A 25,623-nucleotide genomic window follows, 5' to 3' on the forward strand; every position below is an offset into this window, starting at 1 on the left:
TAGTGATTCCTCAGTTGCATACAACAGCCAGTGCTCATTACTTCAAGTGCCCTCCTTAATGCCCATCACATAGTTAGACATTTCTCCAAAGAAGACATACAAATGGCCAATGACTCATGAACAAATGCTCAACATCACTTGGCATCAGGGAAATACAAATCAAAACCACAATGAGATACCACCTCACACCAGTCAGAATAGCTAAAATTAACAACTTAGTTTTTCCTTTAATGAAGATCTTATGTTGGACCTAGGTGTACTCCTTTGGGAACATGTGGGGCTCCTGGGACTTCTTCTTTCTGTCTGACCACAGGACCCTGCCCTGACTGCCAGGTGGCTTCACACAACTGTTGCCTCAGTGACACACCCACTGCTGCCCACTCTGCCTTTTCTGCTCTGCCCCTGCAAAAATAACCTGCATGCCTTTCTGGGCTTTGTTTCCCCATCCACAAAAGAGAGGTTACAGCAGTTTACATGCCTGTATCTTAAGGTTTTTTGAAGATAAAAGGAAGTCTCCCACAACCCAATAATCTGATGGAAACTGTCAGAAACCTTGCACACCTTGTCTCCCACACTTTGTTCTCTTTCTCATTTTAATCCTTCCCATGTGTGTCTGCCTCTTCTGTTTCTACCTTTGTATCTCGCTCTTGGGATCTCTTGGCACTCCTCTTTGTCTTGATTTGTTTCTTTCCCCATGTCTGTTCCCACCTCCTTTTTTTCCCCTCATGCTTCCCTGCTGATCTGATTTCTTCTCCCCGACTCTTATCTTGTTTTCTAGGGGTCAGAAAAGGCATCTGTGAGATGGTATCTAATATCTGCATGATTTCACCAGGTTAGTGAGCAAGTGGGCAAGAAAACAGGGCCAAGCATGTGCCAAAGCTCAGGTGAGAAAGAGTAATCAGATAATTAAAATTACTCAACAAATTTTATACAAATTTTTGAAGTAATTGCGGACAGACATGAGGCTGGAGCCATGGGGGGAGGAAAGTGGATTTAATCCTTCTGACAACAAGAAGTTGTCAACTTAATGTAAGAAAGTAGGATAAACCAACCTGCATTTTCAGAGTCCTCTAGTTGACCTGGAGAGATTGGGTGTGATGGGAACATGACTGGGGGGAAGATATGAGACTGGAGGCTGTTGCTCTGGTTCCAGGGAGAAGAGACATCTGACCAGAGTGTTTGTGTTGGGTATGGAGAAGAATGGACAGGCAAGAGACAAGTTCGATACATAGCTGACTAATCTGGATGACTGATGGGCTATGTGAGTTGAGGGAGGGGGATGAGTCACTGATGACCCCTAAATTTCTGCCTGCGGAATGGAACAATGGTGTTCTGTACGGAGATAGGGAATACCGGGAAAGGAGCAGATCTGGTGTCAAGAAGCATGGTATGTGCAATTGTGGGTATCTTATATTGAGGTGCCTGAAAAACATCCAAATGGAGTTGTCCTTTTAGGCCCTCTGCACAACTGTATTCAGGCCCTCAGATGAATGAGGTTAGAAGACAGGTCTGTGCCAGACAGGTGTTTGGGGATCATAAGTTATAGATGGGAGCAGACACCGCCTCTGAGAATGTTACAGGTGCCATGTTCATAACTGGGGGACATCATAACTTGAAAACCCATGGCTGACATGTTCCACCCCTAGTGGCAGGCTTATTTCTGACGAATAACTCTTCTCTCAATTCCTCCAATGTCCCAAACTGTCTTCTCTATCCCTTGTACAGTGTTCATCTCTGCTGAATTTTCACTCATCTCTTTTTTCTCGGTTTATAACTTTTGTGCCCCTCCCCCACCTTTTTTCTCCTTAGTGTCCCCCCCTCCCCCCCCCGCTGCATTTCTCACTTAACATCATGTTCTCTACCTGTCTAAGATGATGGAGTTTATCTCCTTTCTTCCATGGTGCTCATTTCCCTGCTTCTATCTGTCCTCTCTAGTTCTTAACTTTCTGTTTCTAATTTTTCAACCTAAGAATTAAAACTGAAAATTTAAATTTCAGACTTTCTGCGTATTTCGTCCACATCCATATTCCTTCCCCATATCATCAATGTTCTGGACTGTGGCCATTGGCAAATGAGCAAGGATCCTTCCCTTTGCCAGGTCCATTTCAAAACTCTTTCACGTGAGTTCTCTGTGTTGCAATTATACCCATTATGCCCATGTTCCTGGCACAACCGCAGGGAAAATAGGTGGGAAATTATCTCCCCTCCCTGATAGCATGGTTATATTTAGACTCCATGTCTATTTAAGTAGAATTGTCAACCACCTTGGTGTCTCTTCATTTCATGACTCCATCTTTATTTTTCGTTCTTCTCTTTGTCTGTGTTCTATACCCAGGGAAAACCCAACCAGTCTGAGATCATCCTTCACTGCTTGTGTCTCTCAAGGGAAGCAATCAGAAGCTGGGCATAGTTTGTCTTTGTGAATATGTGAGGATGGATGGATGGATGGATGGATGGAAGGATGGATGGATGGATGGACAGATGGAAGGGGAATAGGGAAGGGATGGAAGAAGGTGTCCCTCTATATTCATAGGAAAACAAAGTTTTAATTAGATAACAGGTCATTTGAATCCTAATTACCTTCTCTATCATAAGGTAGTAATCTGGGCATTTCTTCTGGTTCTTCTCTGTCATCCCTTTGTAGAACTACCTCTTCACAGGACACTGAAGAGAGAAACAGCAACATGATAGACAGTTAGTTGGCCTGGACTCTGCCTGGATGTGGCCAACGCTCAGAGAGCATTGGAGCTTGATGTTCAGAGTACAGGAGAACTGCTCCTCAGGAAGAAAAGTATGTTTATACCCACTGAACTTGCTCTGCCTTTTTTAGCACCTTGTTTCCTTCCCTCTCCTTCCTTCTTCTTCCTCGAACCCTGTCTCCACACGTTGCTGCACCTGCACCATGAAGCTGTGGGTCTCTTTGACCATGACTTACTCTCCCTGACTTCTGCCATCTGTTTGCATTTGGCTCTTTTTGCTCCTCCAGGAAGTTCTTCATCTCTTTGCTCCATTATCTCCCTATTTATTCTCTTACCTCACTTTCTCTCTGCTATACTTAGTATTTCATTAGTCCTATGCAATTCGTGGGAAGTAAGTTTAAGATGATCTCTCCCCTCCCAAACCCCAACCTGGTGGTGTTATAGTCCATATACATTTAGATAAAATTGGGCCCACTTAGCCAATTCCATTGGTGCCCCCAGTCTACATTCTTATTATTCTGTGCCCTTCAGTTCTTCACCCTAGAGCCCTTCCATTAAGGTGCTTAGCCTCCTTTCCCCCCTGCCTCCCACACACCTGAGGAAAGCAACCAGAGGCTGAGTCAAAGTGTGTATTTGTGTTTGGGGGATGGGAAGAAACTGTCCCTTGCATACAGTCAGACAAACAAATTTAATGAAGTAATTGGTCATTTAAATCATAATTACCTCCCCCGTCGCCTGGTGGCAGTTCGGGTGTCTCTTCAAAATCGCCTCCATTCGTCCTTTGGAGAGCTTTGTGCTCACAGGAAACTGAAGGAAAAGGCAGAAATGACCAACCAGACATAGCGATAAGGGAACAGACCTCAGGAACCTCATGCTGAATTCAGTGCTCAGGTGAGCTTCTCCTTGGGAAAAAGTACCTTGCCCAAGACCTACCAGAGCCTCCCTCTGTCTCTTCTTCTTCTGTTATCCTTCACACACCTCCTTTCTCCATCTCATTGTTCTGTCACCACACACTGTTGCTTCTATACCGGGAAGGACTGGACATTTCCATGAATCCCTGGGCTTCCCTCTTGGGCTTTTTCTCCTCCATGGCTCTTCCTCGCTCTCTGTCAGTTTTCCTACTTCCTGCCTCAGATCTCTTGCATTCCACATGGTAAGTCCCAATCCTACCAGCTCTGTCTGCCTTTCCCTGTTCTCACTACTGAAATATATTTGTTGGATGAGGGCCTTCTTGCACTGGGCCCTGATCTACTGGCCTGGGTACCTGAACACCCCTTGGGTTCCCCGGTGTGAACTCTGCCTCAGTGATCCTGGCCACCCTGACCCTCGGCCAGCCCCACATGACCATCACCATGGTCCCTCCATTTACGTAACTACTTTGACCTGGTAAAAGACCCCTATACACTTCAGTGCTTCTATTTCCTTATCTATAAAATAGGAAGAAGCAACAGTTTGTCTCCCTAAATGCCTAAGTTTGTGGAGATGAAATGACATCTTCTTTGCCAAAATTCTTTGAGAAATCACAGTGACATAATAAAAACCATTTGACAAAAATTATAATTTAGAGTGGAGAGCAGTTGATCTGAAGTATGACCATGTTTCTCTTGGGCTTCTTCCAAAATTAGACACAAAATAATAACATTATCAATAATTAGGATAATGCTTAGTTTTTATTCTCTGGAGAAGCTAAAGGGTCGGTGGGAATAAATCCAAGTCTTTACTATGAATAGGTGTGAAAGACATCCCCCTTCTTCAGCATATCTCTCCCCAAATGTGCACCTGGGAACATTTATGTGATTCATGGGATTCCAGAACACACTGAATCTTTTCACTGTGGAGTGTGCTCAGAGTAGAATGCACCAGGAAACACCAGCTTGAAATTCAGCTGCCTGAATTTCATGATATTCCATGCTATCATGCAGCTCAACACTGGCAACCTCCCCCCTTCTTTGCTGGGCTCACATCTCGGTGAGGAGCACAGGCTTCCTGAGGCTCTTCATCATCACTGGTCTCCCAACAGGCCTTGCTATCCTCCGCAGAAAGGAATGAAATCTCGCAGAGAGCTCAATTTATGACCAAGGAGATAGCATAGCAAGAAAATAAGAAAAACCAAGAAAGCCTGAGAAACTGGAATGCCCCATTCCCCAAGACAACCTGACCTGAGGTTATGTTCACTTCAGTAGCTTTCCCTAGAGGCTGAGAATCATTCACCCATCATGGGAACATCTTCCTCTTCTTACTTACACATCATCCTTTTTCTATTCTTTCCTTTTCTGTTTGATTCTGTAAATCTAATTTCTCCCTGCCTCAGTTTCTGCTGTTGTCTCTTGGAGCTTCTCTTTCTCTTGGTGCGTTTCCTCTCTTGTTCTCCGTTCCTGCGACTTTCCGCCTTGTTTTCCCTGACACTGCCCTTCCTCCTCTATCCCTTGTCTCTCAGTTATTCCTGTCTAGCTTTCTCTAAAGAAAGGCCTCCCCGAGGTGGTTTGTGTTAAATAGGATTTAACCAGAATGGAGGAATGAAAGTAGAGGGCAGTGGAGCAGAAAGACAGTTCTAAATAAGGCACATGAAAAGATTCAGATGTGAAGGAGATATTTAACAATTAAAATCACTGGGGAAGAAATTCTCTTCTATCGTGAATTAATAGCGTTAGCAGGCAGGTGATGAGGCTGAGGAAGTAGGCAGTGGCTTATTGTGGGGGCCACCCTGGACCCCACTGAAAGAAACTTTTATTTAATCCTTGGTGTATTAAGAAGTAGGGAATACTTCTTATTGTTCCTAAGTGGGAAAATAATACAATCTAATTTTTATTTTCAAATATCCCCTTTAACTGAAGTGCAAATAATGCACTTAATGGGAGTAAGTTTAGAGGGAGGAGGGAGGCAGAAGGCGGCCGCTGAGAACCATGATAGTGACAGAGACATGGATTAGAGACTCGACTCTGGGGGCAGGACAGATGGACAGGTGGGAGATATTCTGAAGGAGAAATGACCACGTTGGAGGAGAGACAGGCATGCAATTGAAGGCCAGAGGAGTCATGGGCAACTTCTATGTTTCCAACTTGAAAAAAACATGGATGAGCAGTGATCTATCATTGAGGGAAAGAACACCGAGGGGTTAGATCTAGCTTGAACGGTGAAGAATGAACAATGCTCTCAGTTCAGGGTGTGCCAAGGTTAAGGCTCTTGGAAGAACTCCAGTGTAGTTATCTATCCAACCCCTGCCTTCAGGTCCATGGATAAATGAGCTCTGAAGATGATCTGGGGTGGAGATTTGGTCTTGGGAATCACTGCAGTATTGGGGGAGAGGCCTATTGCAATCTGACATCTTGTAAGTGCCGCTTTGATAACTAGGAACAGTTTCATATGGAAACTCACACTAATGTTGTCAGCCCTTGTGCCCAAAGGTGCTTCTATCCAGTGCTCTGGCCCCGAACCTGCAGCATCCCGACCTGTTCCTCTGCCCCTGGTCCCCCATTTGCCCTTCCCCTAGTTTCCATCTGTTCTGCTTCTCTCGTAGTTTGCCTTTGCACCTCCCCGGCTTTCCCCACAACCTAGTATTTATTTTCCACTCCTCATTGCTCTTTCTGTATATTTTTCTCTCAATTTTTACCTCTGATCCTTGAGCCATTTTTCAGTTTATCTCCTCTCTGCTACGTCTCCCACTTCTTCCCTGTCCATCACTGTTTCTCCCACTTTACCTTGACCTTCTGTCTCTCTGAGCGCTGGTGTCCTCCTGATTCCCCTCTCTCGCTGTCTCCAGCACTCAGGGCTTTGACTACAGTACGAGGGACCTCCCACTGGCCAGCTACGGGGGGACAGTCTCCCACATGGACACACATGGCACGCTACCTCCAAATTCCTTTCAACTGGTCTCTGAAGTTAAGTGAAAATTGTGCCCCTTCCCCACCCTTGAGGGTAGGAGTTTATGTTCCTTTTGGAAAACTGGATCCATTTGTGTGATTTGTCCTATATTACCCCGAGCTCTCTTTTCCTCTTTCTGTTTCTATATTCTCCAACAATGAGCACTCTCTCTACTGAGGAGCTCAGACTCCTTTTCTCATAGGCTCTGTCACATCTGTGGGCAGGTAAGGGCAGATAGAAGGAAGGACTAGCAGAAGCCTGGGATCAGAGACAAAATGCGAGTTTTGCTCCCGCAGAGACAAGAAAACAAAGATTTAATACAGAATTGTAAGTTGTATGAGAGTTACCTGGTCCCTCATAAGGCAGTAAGCTGGGTGTCTCTTCCAGTGTTCTGACACTATTCATTTGGAGACGTGAGGGTTCACAGGACTCTGAAAAGGGGACAAGAAAATGGCAGGACTCAGACAGTGACCAGAGAAGAGACCTCTGTGTGCTGAAGCTGAACTTGGCTGTCCAAGCTCCAAGGACCCCAGCTGGGGCTCACCAAAGCCTTGCTCACCTCTTTTTCATTGTGATGCACCTAACTGAAAGGTAAAACAGCTGTTTTCCTAATGAAGCAGTGGTGCTTACTAGCCATTTTCAACACTTGGAACATTTCCACCATGGCAGACAGTTCCCATGTGCTGATTTCAAGTCTGTTTCTGCCCACTGTAAGCGATCACTCTTCTGATGTTTATCACCATTAATTAAGCCCTTCCTTTCTGGAACTGTACTCGTCTGTCCTGACGCTCACATAAGTAGGGTCACACAGCATGTACTCAATTGTGATTGGCTTCTTTTGCTCAGTGTACGTCGGACTCTTGAACAACACTCACAACAACCTTATTTTAGATATATAGATTTATGGATATAGAGATTGACAGTTTCAATTTACACACTGGAACACAGAAAGTAAGTAAATTGCCGAGGTAGAGCCAGATGTGAAGCCCGGCAGTGAGGTCTCAGCATGTTTGCCCTTCACTTGTGTGTGGGAGAAGGTTCGAGTCCTAGACCAGTCATGTGACCTTGCACAAATCACTAACTATCCTCACGCCTCCGTTTCTTCCCTTGGAAAGTGGGAATAACAAACCCTCATAATAGGGTTATAATGAGGAGGACTTGTAAAGGGTATCTGGGTTAGAATACCTTAGCAAGAAATCATAATTTTCAGCATTAATGCTGTAGGCATTATAATTTAATGATCAGTTATTAGTGATAATATGAGCAAAAGGATGATCGAAAAGCTGGAAACGGTGGCTATTGGTTACGAGGATACATAGTTCATTTATGAGCAATAGAAAAGTTGCTTCACGGGAAGGGCTGACCTTACACCCAGCGGTCTGAGAAAGGTTGGTGTTGCTACTGTTGTCGCTGTTGTGATTACTGCCCTTTATTCTCTTCTCCCCCTTACACTCTTTTCCATTTTCCTCTTTCTTTTTTTTAAGTAGGCTCCATGCCTAGCACGGAGCCCAATGCGGGGCTTGACCTCACGACCCTGAGATTAAGACCTGAGCTGAGATCAAGAGTCAGATGCTTAGCCGACTGAGCCACCCTGGTGCCCCTCTCTTTCTTTCTACCCAGCGCCACTCCTTCCATGTTCTCTTCTGCACACAATTACTACTCTATCTCCCTCTCTTTTCTCTTACTATGGGAAGCATTTGCAGCAGTTCCTTCTTGGCTTTCTCTTTGGGTCTGCCACCTGGTGCCAAACCTCATCCCTTCCCAGATCCACTGAATTCCTAACTCACAGTTACCACTGTCAGCCCTTCCCCTTAATTGTGCCTCATGGTCACAGTAAGATCTGCTCTTGTGGGTTCCTGTTCTATCTTCTGAGTGGTCCTATCTGCCTGGCAGCATTTTTGGATTCCACAACGGGTTGGTTAGTTAGAATCCCATACAACCCACCACCAGCCTGGCTCCCCATCGCATCCCCACTGTCTCCTTCTGCACCCCTCCCCAGGGGGTACTCTCCACCCAGGAGCTCCCCCTGATCTCTCCTCGCCTTTCCTCTCAGCAGATGAGAGAACAAATCTCTGTGGAGTCACAGGTACCTAGCTCACGGGGTATTTGTAAGTGGAGCATCTCCTTTGTCTCTTCTTCATTAATGGCTTCATAATGGAAGTTGTCATAAATCACTGGGAAGAGGAAGGAAAGGTAGTTAGAGACCTCTGGCAGTGACCAGGAGCTTATTCTCACAACTATATACCTGGCTCACCCCTGACTCCGGCAGTTGAGTGGGAGCCTTCCAGCCCTCAGGGAGCCCTGGGCTTCAGCATGTCTCATGGGACCAGAGACTGATGCTGCCATACATCTCACAAGGTTTAAGAAAGGATGGACGGTAGAAAAGTTGTAAATAGTTCAATGAACTCTTTAGAACAATGAAAGCTAATTTAAAATAAGTAATATATATGGAATGTATTTTGTAAATTCTACATGCAACTAGGAATAGAGAAGAAGCAGAGGGATTTCATCAGGAGAAAAGTAAGTTTATAGAGAAATAGACTTATATAAAAAAGAGAGCCCCAACATCTTTTAAGGATGGAGGTTTTAAAGGAAATAAACAGAAAAGCAAAGAAACAAGAGAGAGAGAAGAAAGAGAAAAAGAAAGAGAGAGAGAGAGACAAAAAGAGGAAAGAAAGAAGGAAGGAGGGAGGGAGGAAGGGGACCTTAGATTAGGGAAGGAAGATGATCTGGTTACAAAAAGCCTAACAGTGAAGAGGAACTTGCATTCCCCTGGGGTGGGACGGGTGGGGAGAGATACAGGAAACAACAACAAAAAGACACTCTGTAAGGCACAAACAAGAAGTGAATATCGTCTGAAAGACCCAACTGAAAGTGAATATCATAGCTGTCACCAGGGACCCAGGATGTGGTAACAACAAGTGCAGGAAAGCAGCCCAGGGCGCCCCGCTTCACAGCTGCGTTGCAAGGCAACACAACCGAAGACAGATGGAAAAGCAAGACTCACAAAACATGAGGGAAAAAAATCCAAGAAATAGAGAACGACGCTGAGCAAGAAAGACCGATGATGGGAGCACACCTCCTGGAGGCAGCACCTACTAAAGGGTGAGGGCAGTAGGGTAGGCGTGAAGGTAGAAAGGCTCTCTTGGCACAAGAGATGCTTCTGCCATCCCCAGGACACACTGACTTCTTATCCAGGCAAACTCTGGAGGAGGACATGGGGATAAATGCTGGGTGAGTCAGAGGTCTTGAGAACACAGGGGGTGGCCCAAGTGCAGGTGTCTCTCCGCAGGTTGCACAGCCCTCCTACCAGCTTCTTGGCTTTGGACCACTGACCCCGGCTCCCTTGGACAGCAGGGTCTAGGAAGCACCAGCAACAACCTCTCAGTGGGTGTCGGGGGGTGCGGTGAGCCTCAGCATGGGGAGCCCCAGAAACTAACACATTTGGTGTGGGTGCCAGGGTCCAAGGAAGGGGATCCCCACAGTCCATGGAGAGGACTAGAGCCTCTGAGATGTGGGCAGTAATGATAACTGCCATTCCTTCATACCCATGACCTTGGGCCATCCTGGTTCCACATATAATACTGACTTAAAATTTATGACTGGTATTTGATTTCCTTTATTCCTTTTTCTGACTTGGATATATCATAGCATGGAAATATTATAGCTTTTCTTTTAATCAAGGTATGGTTTTCACAAATCGGCACATCCCATTCTTTACATTGACTTCTTTCACTTTTTCTCTGCTTAAAAATCCTTCATTATCTCCTTATTTCACAAATAGTAAACTTCAAATTTCTTGGCACTGGGTGTCAGACCCTCAAAACTCCCCAAGAACTTCCCTTCCCAGAATTAGCTTCCAAACACTCCCACCCGGGCTGTATTTTCAGCCACACTTTTCTGCCAGCCCCCTGGTCCTTTCCCAGCTGCTGCTCCCCCAGTCCTCTCTAGTGACTTTTCCACTGTTTGTCTGGAGAAATGAGTTGGCACACAACTGCACCAAATGACACCTTTTCTAAGATAAAGAAAATCTTTTTATCTTTGAACATGACTACAGGTAACAGAGAGGCTTCCTCCCCTTTCCTACGAAAGCACATAATTCATGCCTTCCCCCCACCCCAAAAAAAGTAGAGACTCAAATCCTACATTTCTCAGCACCAAATTCAGGTCCTGGCCGAGCAATCATTTGTGGGGTTACTCAGCTAAACGTCTGTCACCCCCACTGGTTGTAAGTTCCATGAGGACACAGGTCATGTGCATTTTCTTCACCACTGTATTCTGTCCGTGCCTGCCGTGGAGCAGTCGCTCAATAAAATGACTGTCAAATATTAATGAAGATTGAATGAATGAATCGATTAATGAGATGGGCTCGAATCCCCCAAAGTTGTTGAAAGCTATAATTACCATTTTGGAAGCTTCTGCAAATCTCAAGTAAGTCAGGATAGGCCTTTAGGTTAAGATTGCTGAACAGTGCATCCAGAACTGTCTTGTCAAATGTCTTCTCCAGTTCACTGAGCACATCATAGACCACTCTTTCCACTGGGACATGATTTCTACAAGCTTCTTGAAAATGCTTAAAAACAGTGAATGGAGAATTATGTAGCTATGGATTTACAGGTTATAGAAGATACAGATCACAACCCAGACCATCTGTTCTCTTGTGAAATGTTAGAATGTCACACATGTTTGGATGACTTCTTAAATATCCCCCATCACAAAAATAGACTCTTATTTGAACCTCTCTGACATTGCTGCACACTTGAGGGAGGAATTTTGAAGAATAAATGTGGCTTCAAAGTCGAATGATTGTGGGGGCTTTAAAGAGCCTGGCCGGGATGCTTCAAGAGTGGCCCTGACTGGTAATGAGAGGCCATTCTGTTGACCGGACAGTAACCACTGCCCTCCCCCCAGGACCGACCTGGCCTGAAGGGCTCCAGGAATTCAGGGGACCACTCTCCCCTGCAATGAACGTGGCCAAAGGGCAAAGAAAATCCATGAAGACAAAGAGAAGGCTTGTCTTCAGTGTCCCCAGGAAGACCCATCATTAACCTTCACCTGTGTTCTAGGGCTCCAGAACTGTCTAAGGAGCAAGAAATGATTGGGACAGAGAGCAGCAAGCATTTGCCTCTGGATTTATCCTAACGTGACCCAACTTGCCTGTGAGTTTCAATCATCTCAGGTTCAGGTGTGTCAAATAAGAGGGCTTTGTAATGAAACGTTGCCCAGTTCACTCATTTGCCTTTAGTTACTGTTCCCCGACTGTATAAATGTACCTAAGATGCACTGTAGCTACGTAGCAACCCCAGTCCCTATCCAGCTACATCTCCACTGCCATGCCCTTCCCCCCACATTTCCTACAGAAGAAGGAATGTTTTCTGTGATGCTGTTTCTCCTGTCACCTCCTAACTTATAGGATGGTGGCAGTCTCCACCCACAGAAGGCCCCTGGGCCGATTGATTGCACCCTGCAGTCTGGCATAGCATCGGTGGAGCTGGGTATCATAAGGAAAGTCTCTTCACTTACTTGATACTTGTGCTCGGGGATAAAGCCACGGTCTCGGAGGCCCATAAGGAGAGGAAATGGCTTATTTATTGCACTCGCGATCTCCACCTTATTCTCTTTGAAGAGCTTAAAAATAAACTCATAGAAAACCTGCTCCTCTGGGGTATGGTCTTCTGGGTTCTGGTTCCCTGTGAACATCCTGAGAAACAAAGACATAATACAAAAACTGAGTTTCCAAGAGGCCTCCCTCTCCCACTCCCCCTGCTTGTGTTCCCTCCCCCGCTGTGTCTTTCTCTGTCAAATAAATAAATAAAATCTTAAAAAAAAAAAAAAAAAGACTGCCGTCTCCATGTAGGAAAAAATTCACGAATAGGCCACTTTCAGACTGGAACTGCACCATCAGCTCTGTGGGGCTCCAGCCTGCCAACCCACATGGCAGATTTTGGAATTGCCAGGATCCATATTCATGTGAGCTAATTTCTTTTTTTTTTTTTTTAAGATTTTATTTATTTAATTGAGAAAGAGATAGCAAGGGAAAGCATGAGCTGGCGGTACAGGGAGAAGCAGGCTCCCTTGCTGAGCAGGGAGCCCAACACGGGGCTCCAGCCCAGGACCCTGGGATCATGACCTGAGCCCAAGGCAGACGCTTAACCAGCTGAGCCACCCAGGCGCCCTCAAGCTAATTCCTTATAATAAATCTCTTTTACACACACACACACACACACACACACACACACACACACACACACACGTTTTGTCTTTTCTGTTTCTCTGGAGAACCCTGACTAACACAGACTGTTTTCAAAAGAAGTTCACAGACAAAAAAAATAAAAACCAAATAAGATAATGTTACAGAATCTACCACTGAACAGCAAGGTTTTTTATAAACAAGGTATGCCTGATTTTTTTTTGCCTTTTTCTATGTATCATTGTATTTATAATGTGTCCATATTGATATTTTTAAGTCAAATCAGTGCACTTTAATTGCTGTGTAATAATATTTTATATAAATATAGACAATATTTACCTATTAATCCTTTACTGGTAAATGTTTAGGTCTATTCCAATTTTTTGTTATTATGAGCAGTATTTTGGGGAACATCCTTGTTTATATCTCCTTATGTGCCTTATGTGCACATAACAAGAATTTCTTTAGCTTATGTACCTAGAAGTGAATTGTAGAGTAATTGGGTATACTACCTTCAAACTTTCAAGTTGCTAAGTTCTTTTTCAAAATGATTGATTAGTTTACAGTCCTGCCAAGATTTCACGAGAGTTTTTCTCTGTACCTTTGTAGACCGTAAGTATTGTCATACTTCAAAATTTCAGTCACTATGGCTGTAAAGTCACTTAATTTTGTTTTCGCCTATATTAGGAAGTATTTTCTGCAGTTAAAAGAATACACGTAGCACATATGATCTGGCATCAAGGCAGAAAAGGTCTCTCGAACTGTGCCCCAGGGTTCTTTCCCTTTATCCTGTTCTGTCTGGTGTGTTTCTTGAGATTCCATGGTATATTGCATGATTAAAATTACTGACCATTGGGGCACCTGGGTGGCTCAGTCGGTTAAGCAGCCAACTCTTGATTTCGACTAAGATCATAATCTTCGGGTGGTGAGATCAAGCCCCACGTCAAGCTCCAGGCTTAGTGTGGGGTCTACTTGTTCCTCTCCTTCTGCTCCTCCCTCTGCTCATGTTCTCTCTCTCTCAAAATCACGGACTTAGATGAAACCATGTAATGAATGCTATTCTGCTACACAGTATCCTGTAAGCAGAATTCTAAACTGAATATTCTCTGCCTAGAAAAAAATCCTACTCTTTTTCAAGAATAGCTTGGTTATCACCTCTAAGAACTTTTCCTCACATTCTCCTGTCTAACATGTTCCCTAGTCTGTTTGCCTCCATTAGACAGAGCAAGATCATTTTTGGTTAGTCCAGATTGTTCATTGACCCCACTGTGTGGTATCATAAACAAGTACAGTAAGGGATAGTTTCGCAAAAGCCTGTTCAATTTGCCCATTTCATAATGGGTGTGCACAAAGGCAAGTGCAGGCTCTGGATGCAGATTACTTGAGGACAAATCCTGGCTGTGCTTCTTACTTGCACTAACCTTGGCCAACTTTCTGAGATTCAGTTGCCTGATGTGACACAGGAGTAGTGATCGTATCCATTTATAGGATTTGGGGAAGCTTGAACAAGACATGTGTGTTGAGTGTGTAGAGCAATTGAGCAGCAAATCTTCTTAGTGAACAACAAATAGAAGAAATCTCAAGGAAGGTGTGCAAGAGGTAGATCTCTCGCACCCATCTGCAACTGCAGGGGCAAGCATCGCATACCACATGGTAAAGACATCAAAGATGCCCCTCCCGTAAGGTTTCAATTAACAGTCACAAGAATATATGTTTTTCTCTGGTCTAATATAGAGACTTGTGTGTATATTCAAAAGTATGGCTCGTTGTTCTGTATCTAAACCTGCCCATGTAAGTGTTATCTATACATGGAGACCTGTAAGACCCCTGGATTCCAAACATTATGGTCAAGCTTGGGAAAAGTAATTTTTAAATGCAAAAGGCTTTGTAATTCTGATTCTTACTCGATGAATGAGTCCCCTGGCTGATAATGTCTTGATCAACTTCTCTGTAATTCTAAAAGTTGTAAACACTTGTAAGATTTTTCTATCCCATATTAAGAGAGTCATTAGGACTTCCCATTATACATATGCATTAGAACAGAATGAAACCCATTCCTTCCCCGAATTCCTTTAAAAAAGAAAAAGACTTCTGGTTAAAGATAGTTGACCCAAGACAAATGCTTTGCTCCCCTCAGACTAGAGGGCTCCCTAAAATGAGAGTAAAGGAATTAAAGGCACTATAACTGAGGGAAGGGCGTTAGGTGAGAAACTGAAACCAAAGTCTGAAAGAGCAAAAGTGGTTTGAGTGCTAACTGCTATCGCTGGTGGCCAAGGATCCCGGGGGGCGAGGAAAGGGTCCAGAATGTCCTGCAGCCCCTGAGAGGCAGAGGGGCCTGGGAGGGAGACACAAGCGTAAGCCAGCAGGATTAATTGAAAGGCAAAATACTAAATGATCTGCTCCCCTCTGATGCCCCCATGCAGCGCACCCACATCCAGGCAAGAGACTAGAGGTTGCTTCTTAAGAAAAATATAGATGACTCAGGAAAAAAAAAAAGGCCTTCACCCTCAGGCATTTGGGATTCACGCAGCCAAGACCACAGGTTTTCAAGCCCATCTCATTAAATGGAGTTGAAAACTAGCTCTTGAGTGCCTCGCCTTTAAGTAGGAACAAACAAGAGGCCACACGCATTTGTGCAAACCTATCACAGGAAGGAGTAGAACCCACATGAGCAAAGAACAAAAATCACCCCAGCATACATAGAAATAGTGCTGGGGACAGAAAAGAGTTTCCAAAAAACAAATATATTGTCATACGGATAGGAGAATATATTTTGTCCAGGATGACATGAAGAAAAGATCAGATAATAAGACAGCAGGTCTGGAAATTTGAAATGGTTGCTAAAATTAAAAAAGAAAAGAAAAAAGGTAGTTAAAATGGTTGTAAATAAGAAGAGAATTTTCCCAGAACATAGCAGCTGTAAAAGGGTGGGGGGACCAACCAACTAAACTTAAAACCATAAATGTCTAAAACAGTTATGCAAATCTATAGATTCAGAGGTAAAAGGAAATGACTAAAAAATATACATCCTGTTCAGTTATTCATGTGTGAAGGCAAGATACTTGTGCAAGGTGCACTGTGCTGAGCAGAGCATAATGTACACCCGAAACTAATGTAACATCATGTGTCAACCAAACTTCAATTAAAACAAATCGTTGTGCAAGGGCTCAGAAAATATTTCACTCCTGCACCATCTGTGTTGGTCACACAATTTTCATTAATTTTTTTTAAGATTTTATTTATTTATTTGAGAGACAGAGCACAAGCGGGGGGGAGGGGCAGAGGGAGAGGGACAAGCAGACTCCCCACTAAGGCAGGGCTCCACGCAGGGCTCAATCCCAGGACCCTGGGATCATGACCTGAGCCCAAGGCAGACGCTTAATGACTGAGCCACCCAGGCGTCCCAGTCACACAACTTTCAATGCCATGTTCTTTACTTCTGGGCAAAGGCAAGATTGCATCTCCCTGCTTCCTTGGACTGATAGGTATCACTTTGGCAGAATTCCACGCTAACCCCTGATTAGCCTTGCTCACTTCTCCTCTGTTACAGTGGCTGTCACTTCAGATGTCATTTCAGATGGCAGCTACTCCTCAGCCAAAGACAGAGTCCAAAGTGAGGGTTCCCTGAAGCAGAGGCCAGTGACCCACTGAGATTTTGGAATCATTGTTGCAATAGAATAATCTATTCCATTCTTACTGACACACTCTCTAGGACAAATTATTTGATGATGTACTACAATAAAAGAATTAAGAGATCAAAGTTAATTAAGACAACAAAACCAGCAAAATTTTGTTATAAAAGAAGTGGAAGGCATCACCAAAACCCGTTAAAATAGTGATGCCTAAAGCCCATAAATTTTATTTGAAAACAAAAGTACATCTCAAAAATTATTTTTTTAATTTTTAAAAGATTTTATTTATTTATTTGAGAAAGAGAGATCACAGGGGGACAAGGAGAAACAGACTCCCCACTGAACAGAGAGCCCGATGCGGGGCTCCTTCCCAGGACCCTGAGGTCATGACCTGAGCCAGGGCAGAAGCTCAACTGACCGACCCAGGTGCCCCTCAAAAATTATTTTAAAATAGTGATTCTCAAAGTATGGTCCAGGAACCCCTGGGATTATGTAAGACCCTTTCAGGTATGACCAGCGTCGAAACAGTTTTCATAATAGTACTAAGATATTATTAACCCTTTTTGTCTCTTGTCCTGTCACACGTGTACAGTGGAATTCCCCAGGGAATACATGTTCTGTGGTATCACAAAAGATTGAATGCAGAGCTGATAGGAGAATCCAGCTGTCTTCTACTGAGCCAACTATTAAAGAGATCTGTGAAAATATAAAGCATTGCTAATCTTCTTACTAATTTACTTTCTTTTAGAAAACAGTTATTTTTCATAAAATATGTCATTTATATTAGCAGGTAATGAGTTCATTATTATTTTTTTAATGAACAAATAAATATTTAAGTGCTCAAGGTTTTAATTCCTAATATGGCAAATATCCATTGATATAATCTATACGAACAAAAGCTAGCTTTGGGAGTTCTCACTAATTTCCCATTCTCAAATGATCTAAGAGATAGCTGTTTGTTCAAAGTAATAATAACAACTATGTGATGAGAGCATTTGGATTAGCAAAATGAAAACAGCAATGTTGGTAAGGACAGGAGGGGAAAGTTTGTGACATTCTGTTATAAGATGCACGCATCTCCCATAAAGCAGGATGGTATAATTTGAAAACATGGATATGAAGAAAATAAATGGTATCAAGCAAAGTAAAAATAAATAAGTAAATAAATAACTAACAGATATGACTAGTTGTAAATATATATATATATATTGCAACCTCTAGGGAAAGCACTAAAAATGTTTTTTTTAAAGATTTTATTTATTTATTCATGAGAGACAGAGGGGGGGGGCAGAGGGAGAAGCAGGCTCCCAAGGAGCAGGGAGCCCAACGCCGGACTCGATCCCAGGACCCCGGTATCACGACCCGAGCCGAAGGCAGACGCCTAACCATCTGAGCCAACCAGCACTAAAAATGTTTTAAAAGAAACATCATTCATATGCTAGCGGGGAAGAGAAAATGGGGTCATAAAATGTTCAATTAAAATCATAAAAGGCAGAAAAAGAGGGTGCCTGGGTGGCTCAGTTGGTTAAGCGACTGCCTTCGGCTCAGGTCATGATCCTGGAGTCCCGGGATCGAGTCCCGCATCGGGCTCCCTGCTCAGCAGGGAGTCTGCTTCTCCCTCTGACCCTCTCCCCTCTCATGCTCTCTCTCTATCTCATTCTCGCTCTCAAATAAATAAATAAAATCTTTTAAAAAAAAAGAAAGAAAAAGAAAAAGTAGAATCAAAGACAAGAATAATGAGTAAAAACATGTAGATATTAATCCAGCTACACAAATACTCTAACTGTGAATGATCTCAATATAACAATTAAAAGACAAAGATCAATAGAGTGAAAAAAACAAGACAAAAAAACCACCCAACTATATGCTGTCTATAAGAAAGCCGCCTGAAACATAAAAACACAGGTAGAATCGAAGTGAAGGGATGGAGAAAGATTTACCATGCCTACATTAATCAAAAGAAAGCTGTAATAGTTATATTAATTTCAGACAAAGCAGACTTCAGAATAAGGAACATTGTCAGAGCTAAAAAGGAGCATTATCTAGTGATAGAGAGGTCAGTTTCTCTAGAAAGACACAGGAATCCTAATGTGCATGCAACTAACAAAGTAGCATCAAAGTACATGACCCAAAAATTGATAGAACTACAAGGAGAAATAGACAAATCCCCTACAATTGTTGGAGACTTCAATGCCCCTATTTTAGTAATTAATAGATCAAGCAGGAAGAAAATCAGTAAGAAAATAGTTGACTTGAACAGCACCATCAGTCAACCTGATCTAGTTGACATGGATAGAATATTCCACTCAACAACAACAAAATACACGTACCCCTCAAGCTCACATGGAATATTTACTAAAATACGCTGTATTCTGGGCTATAAAACACACTCTAAAAAATTTTAAAGATAGAAATCATTTAAAAATATGTTCTCAGAGCATAATGAAATAAAAGTAGAAATAACAGATAGCTGGAAAATTCCCACAAATACTTGGAATTAAAGAGCACACTTCTAGGGTTAAAGAAGAAATATCAAGAGAAATTATAAAATATTTTGAGCTAAATGAAAATGAAAACACAACTTATTAAAATTTATAGGATGTAGCAAAAGCAGGGCTTAGAGGAACATACACAGCATTGAATGCACAATATTAGACAAGGAGAAAGATCTAAATGAATAATCTAAGCTTCCACCTATAGAAACTAAAGAAAAAAGAGAAACTGAGCCCTAGTACAAGCAGAAAAAAATAAATCAGAAAAATTAGAGTAGAAGTCAATGAAACTGAAAATAGGAAAATACTGGAGAATATCAATGAAGTCAAAAGCTGATTTTTTGGGAAAATCAATAAAATTGATAAACCTCTAGAAAAGCTAACCAAGTAAAAGAGAGGAAGACAGACATTACTACTATCAGAAATGAAAGAGGGGGTCATCACTATTAATCCCATGGACCTTAAAAAGATAGAGAAATAATACCACGGAAAACTCTATGACCAAGAATTTGATAGAAGATGAAACAGACAAATTCCTCAAGAGACACAAACTACCAAAGTTCACACAAGGAGAAACAATCATCTGAATAACCTATATTTGTTAAAAGAATTGAGTCAATGATTAATAGACCTCCCCAAAGGGGTGCCTGGGTGGCTTATTTGAGCACCTGACTCTTCATTTAGGCTCAGGTCATGATCTCAAGTTTGTGGGATCAAGGCCAACATCAGACTCCTCGCTCAGCGTCAAGTCTGCTTGAGATTCTCTCTCTCCCTCCCCCTGTGCCCTTCCCCCCCACCCCCCACTCATGGGTGTGTGTGCATACACGCACGGGCTCGCTCTCTCTCTCTCTCTCTCAAATAAATAAATAAATAAATAAATAAATAAATAAATAAATAAATAAAATCTTAAAAAAAAAGATAGACCTCAAAAAAAGAAAGCACCAGACCCAGATGGTATCACTAGTGAATTCTACAAAACATTTAAAGAAAAAATGATACCAGTCCCCTCCAATCTCTTCCAGAAAATAGAAGAAAAGGCAGCACTTCCCAGCTCATTTTATGAGGTCGGCGTTACCCCATCCTCACTTCTCAGTGCCTTCGTTTCCCTGCCTGGAGGCCAAGGACTGGCTGGACTCAAGCTTGCTCATCTCCCATCTCTCGGGACCAGGTGGAGGAGCAGCTGTGGGCTGCATCCTTGGCTGCCAGGAAGGAGGGTGCTGGGTGCTAGGTGCCGAGGACCTACCTTCTGCAGCTGCTGATGGCAATGCGGGTGCCTGGGTGGGGCCCGGCCAGCACCGGAGTCTGGGTTAGGGGATTTCCACACACTTCTACGTTGCTTTAATTTCTAACAAGAATGTGTTGAAGTCTTTGTCTTGTGTTTTTAGAAGACAAATTCCCTCCTTCCCTAGTCAAATGTGTAACGCCCCGCAACAGATAAAGCACCGCCTCCCTCCCCACCTAGTTGCATTTGTCAGTATTGGGTCTGCTTTCACTTCCCCTAACTCGTTGGTGTTCAGACGCCCTGCTTAGATGAGCTCTGAGCAGAACTAGCCCCCAGCTGCCCAGAAACAAGAAGTTTGACAACAGGCATCCAGTTTCAGCGTTACTTTTTCTAAAAGAAACTTTTCTGGGCAGAGTTGTCTTTTGGGGGCTGGGGTAGGGAGAGAGGAGGCGTGGGGGAAATGAGAGGATTCGTGGGGCATGGGAATCATGGAACCCTGCAGCAAGGCCTCAAGAGAACCAGGGAGGCCCACCCACGCCAGTCCAGCTGCATGGCTTTTGCAAGGAAATAAGAACATGACATGAGTCAACGTGGCTCCAAGTTTCCCCAGCAGCTAATCTGCTATGATTTAAGAAATCTGATTTCCCCAGTGTTTGTTTATGTGTAATCTTGTTCTGTCATACACCTGTGGAATGAGTCTGGGAAGACAGTCTACCAGGGTAGACGCTGACCTAGGGATCAAGGACAGGAGGTTAGGACCGACCTGCGGCTGAGCTGGCTGCCTCCACCCGCCGTCTGCCACCACCAGCCCCACGGGGTCGTGGAGCTGGCCCAGGGTCAACCTTGAGCAGACGTTTACCGCCTTTGTGCCTCCCCGGAGCTCTGAGGAGAAAGTCTACCAATTGGTTGACCTCTCCTGGGTGACACCCAAAGGGTAAAAGTGAAATCGCTGAACAGCGTGATGTGGCTGTACCAACACGAGGTCCCCCTGTGCCCAATCTCTAAGGCAGTCCTCAGCCCCGGGGAGGAGGAGCAGGGCCAGCTCAGTCTCCACAGCAGACAGGTCACTGTTCGTGCAAAGGGAAGAGTGCAGAAAAGTTGATTTCACTCAAATGGATCCAGGTTGCCTCGTGGTGAGGGGGCAGAATGTATGGGGGCAGGAAGTGAACCCCATGTTTGCCCCTGCCTCTCTCTGCTCAGGTGGTCGTGAGAGGGAAAGAAGGAAAGCCAGGCATTTCAGATCTGGCCGGGCACAGTACTCAGCCTGGACTGGACACAGGGCTGAGAAGAGCTGAAATGCTCAGCCTTATGAGGTGGGGAAGATGTTCCTCAAATTGCTGGAAAGCAGCCAAAGACGAGAGAAAACTCCCCACTCCTGCAACCCGAGGGAAGTGCCAAGTTTGACCAGAGAAGCCTGGTGTGCCATTCTAAGTTTTCTTGAATTCATGGGCACTTTACAAATGCAGCCAGGGTGATTAGAAAAAAACTGAGCTTCAACTCGTCCCTGAAATCGGGGCGACAGGCTTCCCACGGGATGGGGAAAGGGTTTGGAACTGACATTACCTAGACCTCAAAGGACCATGGGATGCTAGCTACCAAGTGCATCACATTTATGTTTGTACAGAATTTTTTTCACACATAGCCGGCCTTCATTCTGTAAAGGGTTTGAAGCAACTTACAAGAACACACCGTATCAGCATAAAGTTGGAAGAAAAAGAAACGGGAGCAAAGCGCAAACAAAATAAACAAAACTGGAGGACTAGAAATCCAGGTAGGACAGTGGATCCAAGACAGGCAAATGAGAGCCAGGGCATCTGCAGAATCCAGGGCCCCGCTCAGAGCAGTGGGCCAAAGCAGGCGAGGTCTGGGGAACCAGAAGCAAAGCAGGATGTTTCCAAAGTACATTCCACTGAATCCTGCTTATTCTGGCTCATTATAGATGTGCTAGAAATTTGCACAAATCTGTTTGCCAAGTATAGAGGGCCAGAGATATCTACCCTTCTGCCCACTTCTGCTCGCTCTTTCCTCCAAAGAAGCGAACGTCCATCTGGCTGGGACAGATTCCAGATTTGGGGATATTGATGAGGACATCTTCCCAGTGGATGGGGTCTGCGTGCCTACCAGGTGCTGTGCACACCTGGGACTGCCCGTCACCACCCACTGCCTGTCCTTTGTCTCTCCCTCTCTCACGTTGTGGGGCAAATGGGCTGTGAAGCTGAGCCTTTGTTGGGCATGGCTGTCCTCTTCATGGGGCACAGTAGCCCAGATAAGGCCTGGCACAGACTACAAGAGCCCGCTGTGGTGTCTCCTCTCTCTCTCCTCTTCCTGCCCTTAAGCAGCAGGCAGACCCAGGCCACCACTCAGCGGGACGATGACATAAGTGTGCCAGCTTCTTTTGCTTGGAAGCACAAGGTCTTTGGCATTCCTCAGGGGAAGTCCCGTCAAGTTTACAAGAAAGCCCTACTTTGCAATATCATGCATTAGCCCAGATAACAATAGGCTGGAATTTAAGTTGTATCTTCCCCCTGTCTTGTTTTTCTCTACGTTCACTAGAGAACCAATCTCCCCGAGATAACAGATCCTGGACCAAGACCATCTATGCCCATCAGATAGTCGCTGGTTCCTAACACAGGGGTAGAGTTGTTTTCTTTTCCTTCCCTATGACCTGTGGGGTAAGAAGATTCTGGCCTCCATCCTGTCTCTGTTTTCTCATCCACATTTAGGCCAAGGAGGTGGGAATGTCTGAAGGCCAGTCAATGCTTTCTTTCGACCTGAAAAATTCCTCTCCATTTTGCTAAGTGTGCTAAGATCTGGCACTTGGAATCTGGGAGTGAAATGTAGAGTCCTAATCACAATCCAGTGCTAGAAGTTAATGTGTTACTTTGCCCCTATTTGCCAAAGTCTACCAAACTCCCATCTTTGAACACCAATGGGATGTCCACTACGTTTACGTCCAGGTAGGTCAGATAACCAAACTCAGTTTGAGCGTATTTCTGTGAAGATTCATTGCCCACAGTTCATTCTCTGGTACCAACTTTTAGTCAGTTGAAGTTTTGGGGTTTGAGTGATCAAAACTGACACTGGCTAACTCAGGCAGAAAAATCAATTTCTTAGACATATATTGGGTAACTCTCAGAATTTACAGGATGGCCAAAGACTGGGATAAGAAAATAAGCAGTCTGGGCAGTTAAGATCCCCAGCCTAGGTCATTCCATGGACCCCAGGTCATTCCATGGACCTCAGGTACAATGTGGCCATTGATTTGGCAAATGTGTTCTTTCCATTCTGGTTGGAAAGGAGGATCAGAAAGAGTTTTAGTTCCTGCATGACAGATAGGAACATTCATTTACAGTCTTGTCTTGGGGTTATATTAACTTACCTGCCCTTTGTCATAATATAATCTGAAGAGATCTGGATCACCTGGACATCCCATAGAACATCACACTGATCAGTTACATTGGTGACATCATGGTGATTGGACAGGATGAACAAGAGTTGACCAGCACACCGGCTAAAGAGGAATAAATTATTGACCCTCAATAACAGAGGTGAATCTCAAGAGCATTATGACGACCCCAAGAAGCCACACATCAAAATACACCTACTGCATGTTTTCATTTATGTAAAACTTTGATACCAGTAAAAAGAATCCATAGTAATAGGAGGTACATCATGCTTGCCTGATGCTGGGGTTGGGGAGGAGGCTATCTGCAAAGAGTATGAGGGAAATTTCTAGAATGATGGAAATGATCTATATCTTAACTGTAATTAGGATTACATTTGTTAAAACTCATCAAGTTAAATGTACACTTTAAGACGAATGCATTTTATACCTCAGTAAAATTGAGCTAAAAAGGAATTATACATAATTTTAGTAAATTCTCAGTACACGTGTCATTGAAATAAACAGCGGAAGTTTTCCCATTATTACTGTATTCTCAAGCATGCGTGGCTGAGATAGAAACATCTTTTATCTTTATTCACATCTTTTTCTAGTTTAATCATTTCTGTCCGATCTGGCATTATGTTTCTACTCCTGCCTTTTTTTTTTTTTTTTTTTTTTTTGGTGGCTTTGCCTAATCTATCTCTGGGCAGGTCTAAGGGAGGAGATTCTTGGTTACAGGCTGGGATGTCCAGTGTCCATGAGGGGGTCTTCCAGGGTAAGTGGAGGGCTTCAGGTAAATGAAGTGTGACAATTGTACAAAATGATCTGAGTCCCTCTCGCTGCCCACGTCCCTGCACCGCACAGTGCTGTGTGCTACTGAGCACCACAGAACCCTCTCCTTGGCTGTGAGCATCACGTTGTGTCCTGGGCCTCCCTCCATTACCATGGGATTCCTGAGGCTCCTATGCTTCTGTCATTCTTACAGTGGTGACCTTCCCACACCAGGGCTGAGCCTGTTGCTCTAGAAAATGCTCGGGGGTGCTGGTGCCTCCATAGCAAGCATGGAAGGGCTCTCACACGAGCACGTGGGCCTTGGCTTCAAGGCTTCTTAGACCCCAGAACCCTTTCTCCCATCTTTTTTTTTTCCTAAGGAAAAAGCATGGGTGTCCTGGTAAGGGGAGCTCATGGGTAGAACACACTTGAGAATTATTGATTTAAATAATGTTAAACAGATTTCTGTGTTCTCACAGACCTTCCATGCCAATGTACGTAAGGAATCTATAAAGGGTGTGTGGAGGGGATATCCTGCCTTCCCTGACGTGGCTGTTCTCGAGTGTTCTCCTGGCCCCAGCTCTGCCTTAGACCTGACTTCCTCACATCCACGGCTCCCAAATGCCTGCCTGGCCCCTGATCACTTTCCTGCCCAGAGATCTGCCTACCTCTATGTGATTTCAGATTATATTCAGGTTCCCTTTTATCTCAACTTTCTTAGGAAATAATTTTATCCTGACAAATTACGGGCATTTCTGAGTCATCTCCCCTCCCCTCCGGTTTTTGTTTGTTTTTTTAAAGTTTGATGATTTCTAGTAAATTTATTCATTTGCATAACCATCACCCCACTTCAGTGTGGGAACATTTTAATGCCCCCAAAAGTACAGAAGTAAAACAAGTCCCGGGGAAATAGAAGTGGGTAGGGAAGCACATAGATGGTAGATTCCCAGTTCCCTCCCGTGGCCCCTGGGGCTGGACCGCTCTGCCTCCTCCCCTCTGCACACCCCTCCCCAGGCTGGTCCAGAAGGCACCACCCCCAACTCCCCCAAATGCCCGGGGAACCTCACAAGTGTCTGGACGGAGATGGAGGGAAGCAGCAGGCACTGTCTTCAGCTTCCTGCACGATCTGCTCCAAATACTTTCACTTTTCTTTTCTCCGGAAGCCTGGCCCTCTCTGCATGTGGCAAAGCACAGACTTCCTGTTTCACCCACTGCCATCTCCCTGCTGTTCTCTCAGTCTTCCAGGAGTGATCCCTGGCCCAGCCCCTGGACCGGGAAAGGGGCAGGAGCAGGTGGCTGACCCAGCATCCAGGTGGGTTTTTGTCTCAGCTGCTTTATTCTTTCTTTCGGTGATTGGGCTCTGATAGCTAA

General features: G+C 44.2%; 2 protein-coding genes across 18 annotated transcripts in view; one reads left to right on the forward strand and one right to left on the reverse strand.

Moving 5' to 3' along the window:
• The window catches only part of LOC114210745 (nuclear body protein SP140-like protein), a 61,586-nt gene extending 36,168 nt beyond the window's left edge, over positions 1–25,418 (reverse strand). For 2 of the 7 annotated variants that reach the window (XM_028105041.2, XM_028105040.2), the window contains exons 1-7: positions 19,961–20,088; positions 12,084–12,261; positions 10,965–11,133; positions 8,651–8,734; positions 6,908–6,991; positions 3,423–3,506; positions 2,581–2,664 (exon numbers count right to left, since the gene is read on the reverse strand). In XM_028105041.2, coding sequence (XP_027960842.1) covers positions 2,581–2,664; positions 3,423–3,506; positions 6,908–6,991; positions 8,651–8,734; positions 10,965–11,133; positions 12,084–12,261; positions 19,961–20,067 — 790 coding nt within the window. In that variant the 5' untranslated portion in view covers positions 20,068–20,088. Of the gene's footprint in view, positions 1–2,580; positions 2,665–3,422; positions 3,507–6,907; positions 6,992–8,650; positions 8,735–10,706; positions 10,867–10,964; positions 11,134–12,083; positions 12,262–19,960; positions 20,090–20,117; positions 20,265–23,475; positions 23,608–25,319 lie in introns of those variants that run through there. The other 5 variants (XM_028105045.2, XM_028105046.2, XM_028105042.2 and 2 more) reach the window with 5 other exon arrangements.
• A 2-nt stretch (positions 25,419–25,420) lies between these two features.
• Positions 25,421–25,623, forward strand: part of SP110 (SP110 nuclear body protein) — a 48,031-nt gene continuing 47,828 nt past the window's right edge. For 5 of the 11 annotated variants that reach the window (XM_028105052.2, XM_028105050.2, XM_028105051.2 and 2 more), the window contains exon 1: positions 25,422–25,564. In XM_028105052.2, the coding sequence (XP_027960853.1) occupies positions 25,431–25,564 (134 nt within the window). In that variant the 5' untranslated portion in view covers positions 25,422–25,430. Of the gene's footprint in view, positions 25,565–25,623 lie in introns of all 11 variants that reach the window. The other 6 variants (XR_003609576.2, XM_028105048.2, XM_028105049.2 and 3 more) reach the window with 3 other exon arrangements.

This window comes from Eumetopias jubatus, unplaced genomic scaffold (assembly GCF_037043125.1).
Source record: "Eumetopias jubatus isolate StellerSeaLion01/CBP00866 unplaced genomic scaffold, mEumJub1_p1.0 scaffold_3, whole genome shotgun sequence".
Taxonomy (NCBI): Eukaryota; Metazoa; Chordata; class Mammalia; order Carnivora; family Otariidae; genus Eumetopias; species Eumetopias jubatus.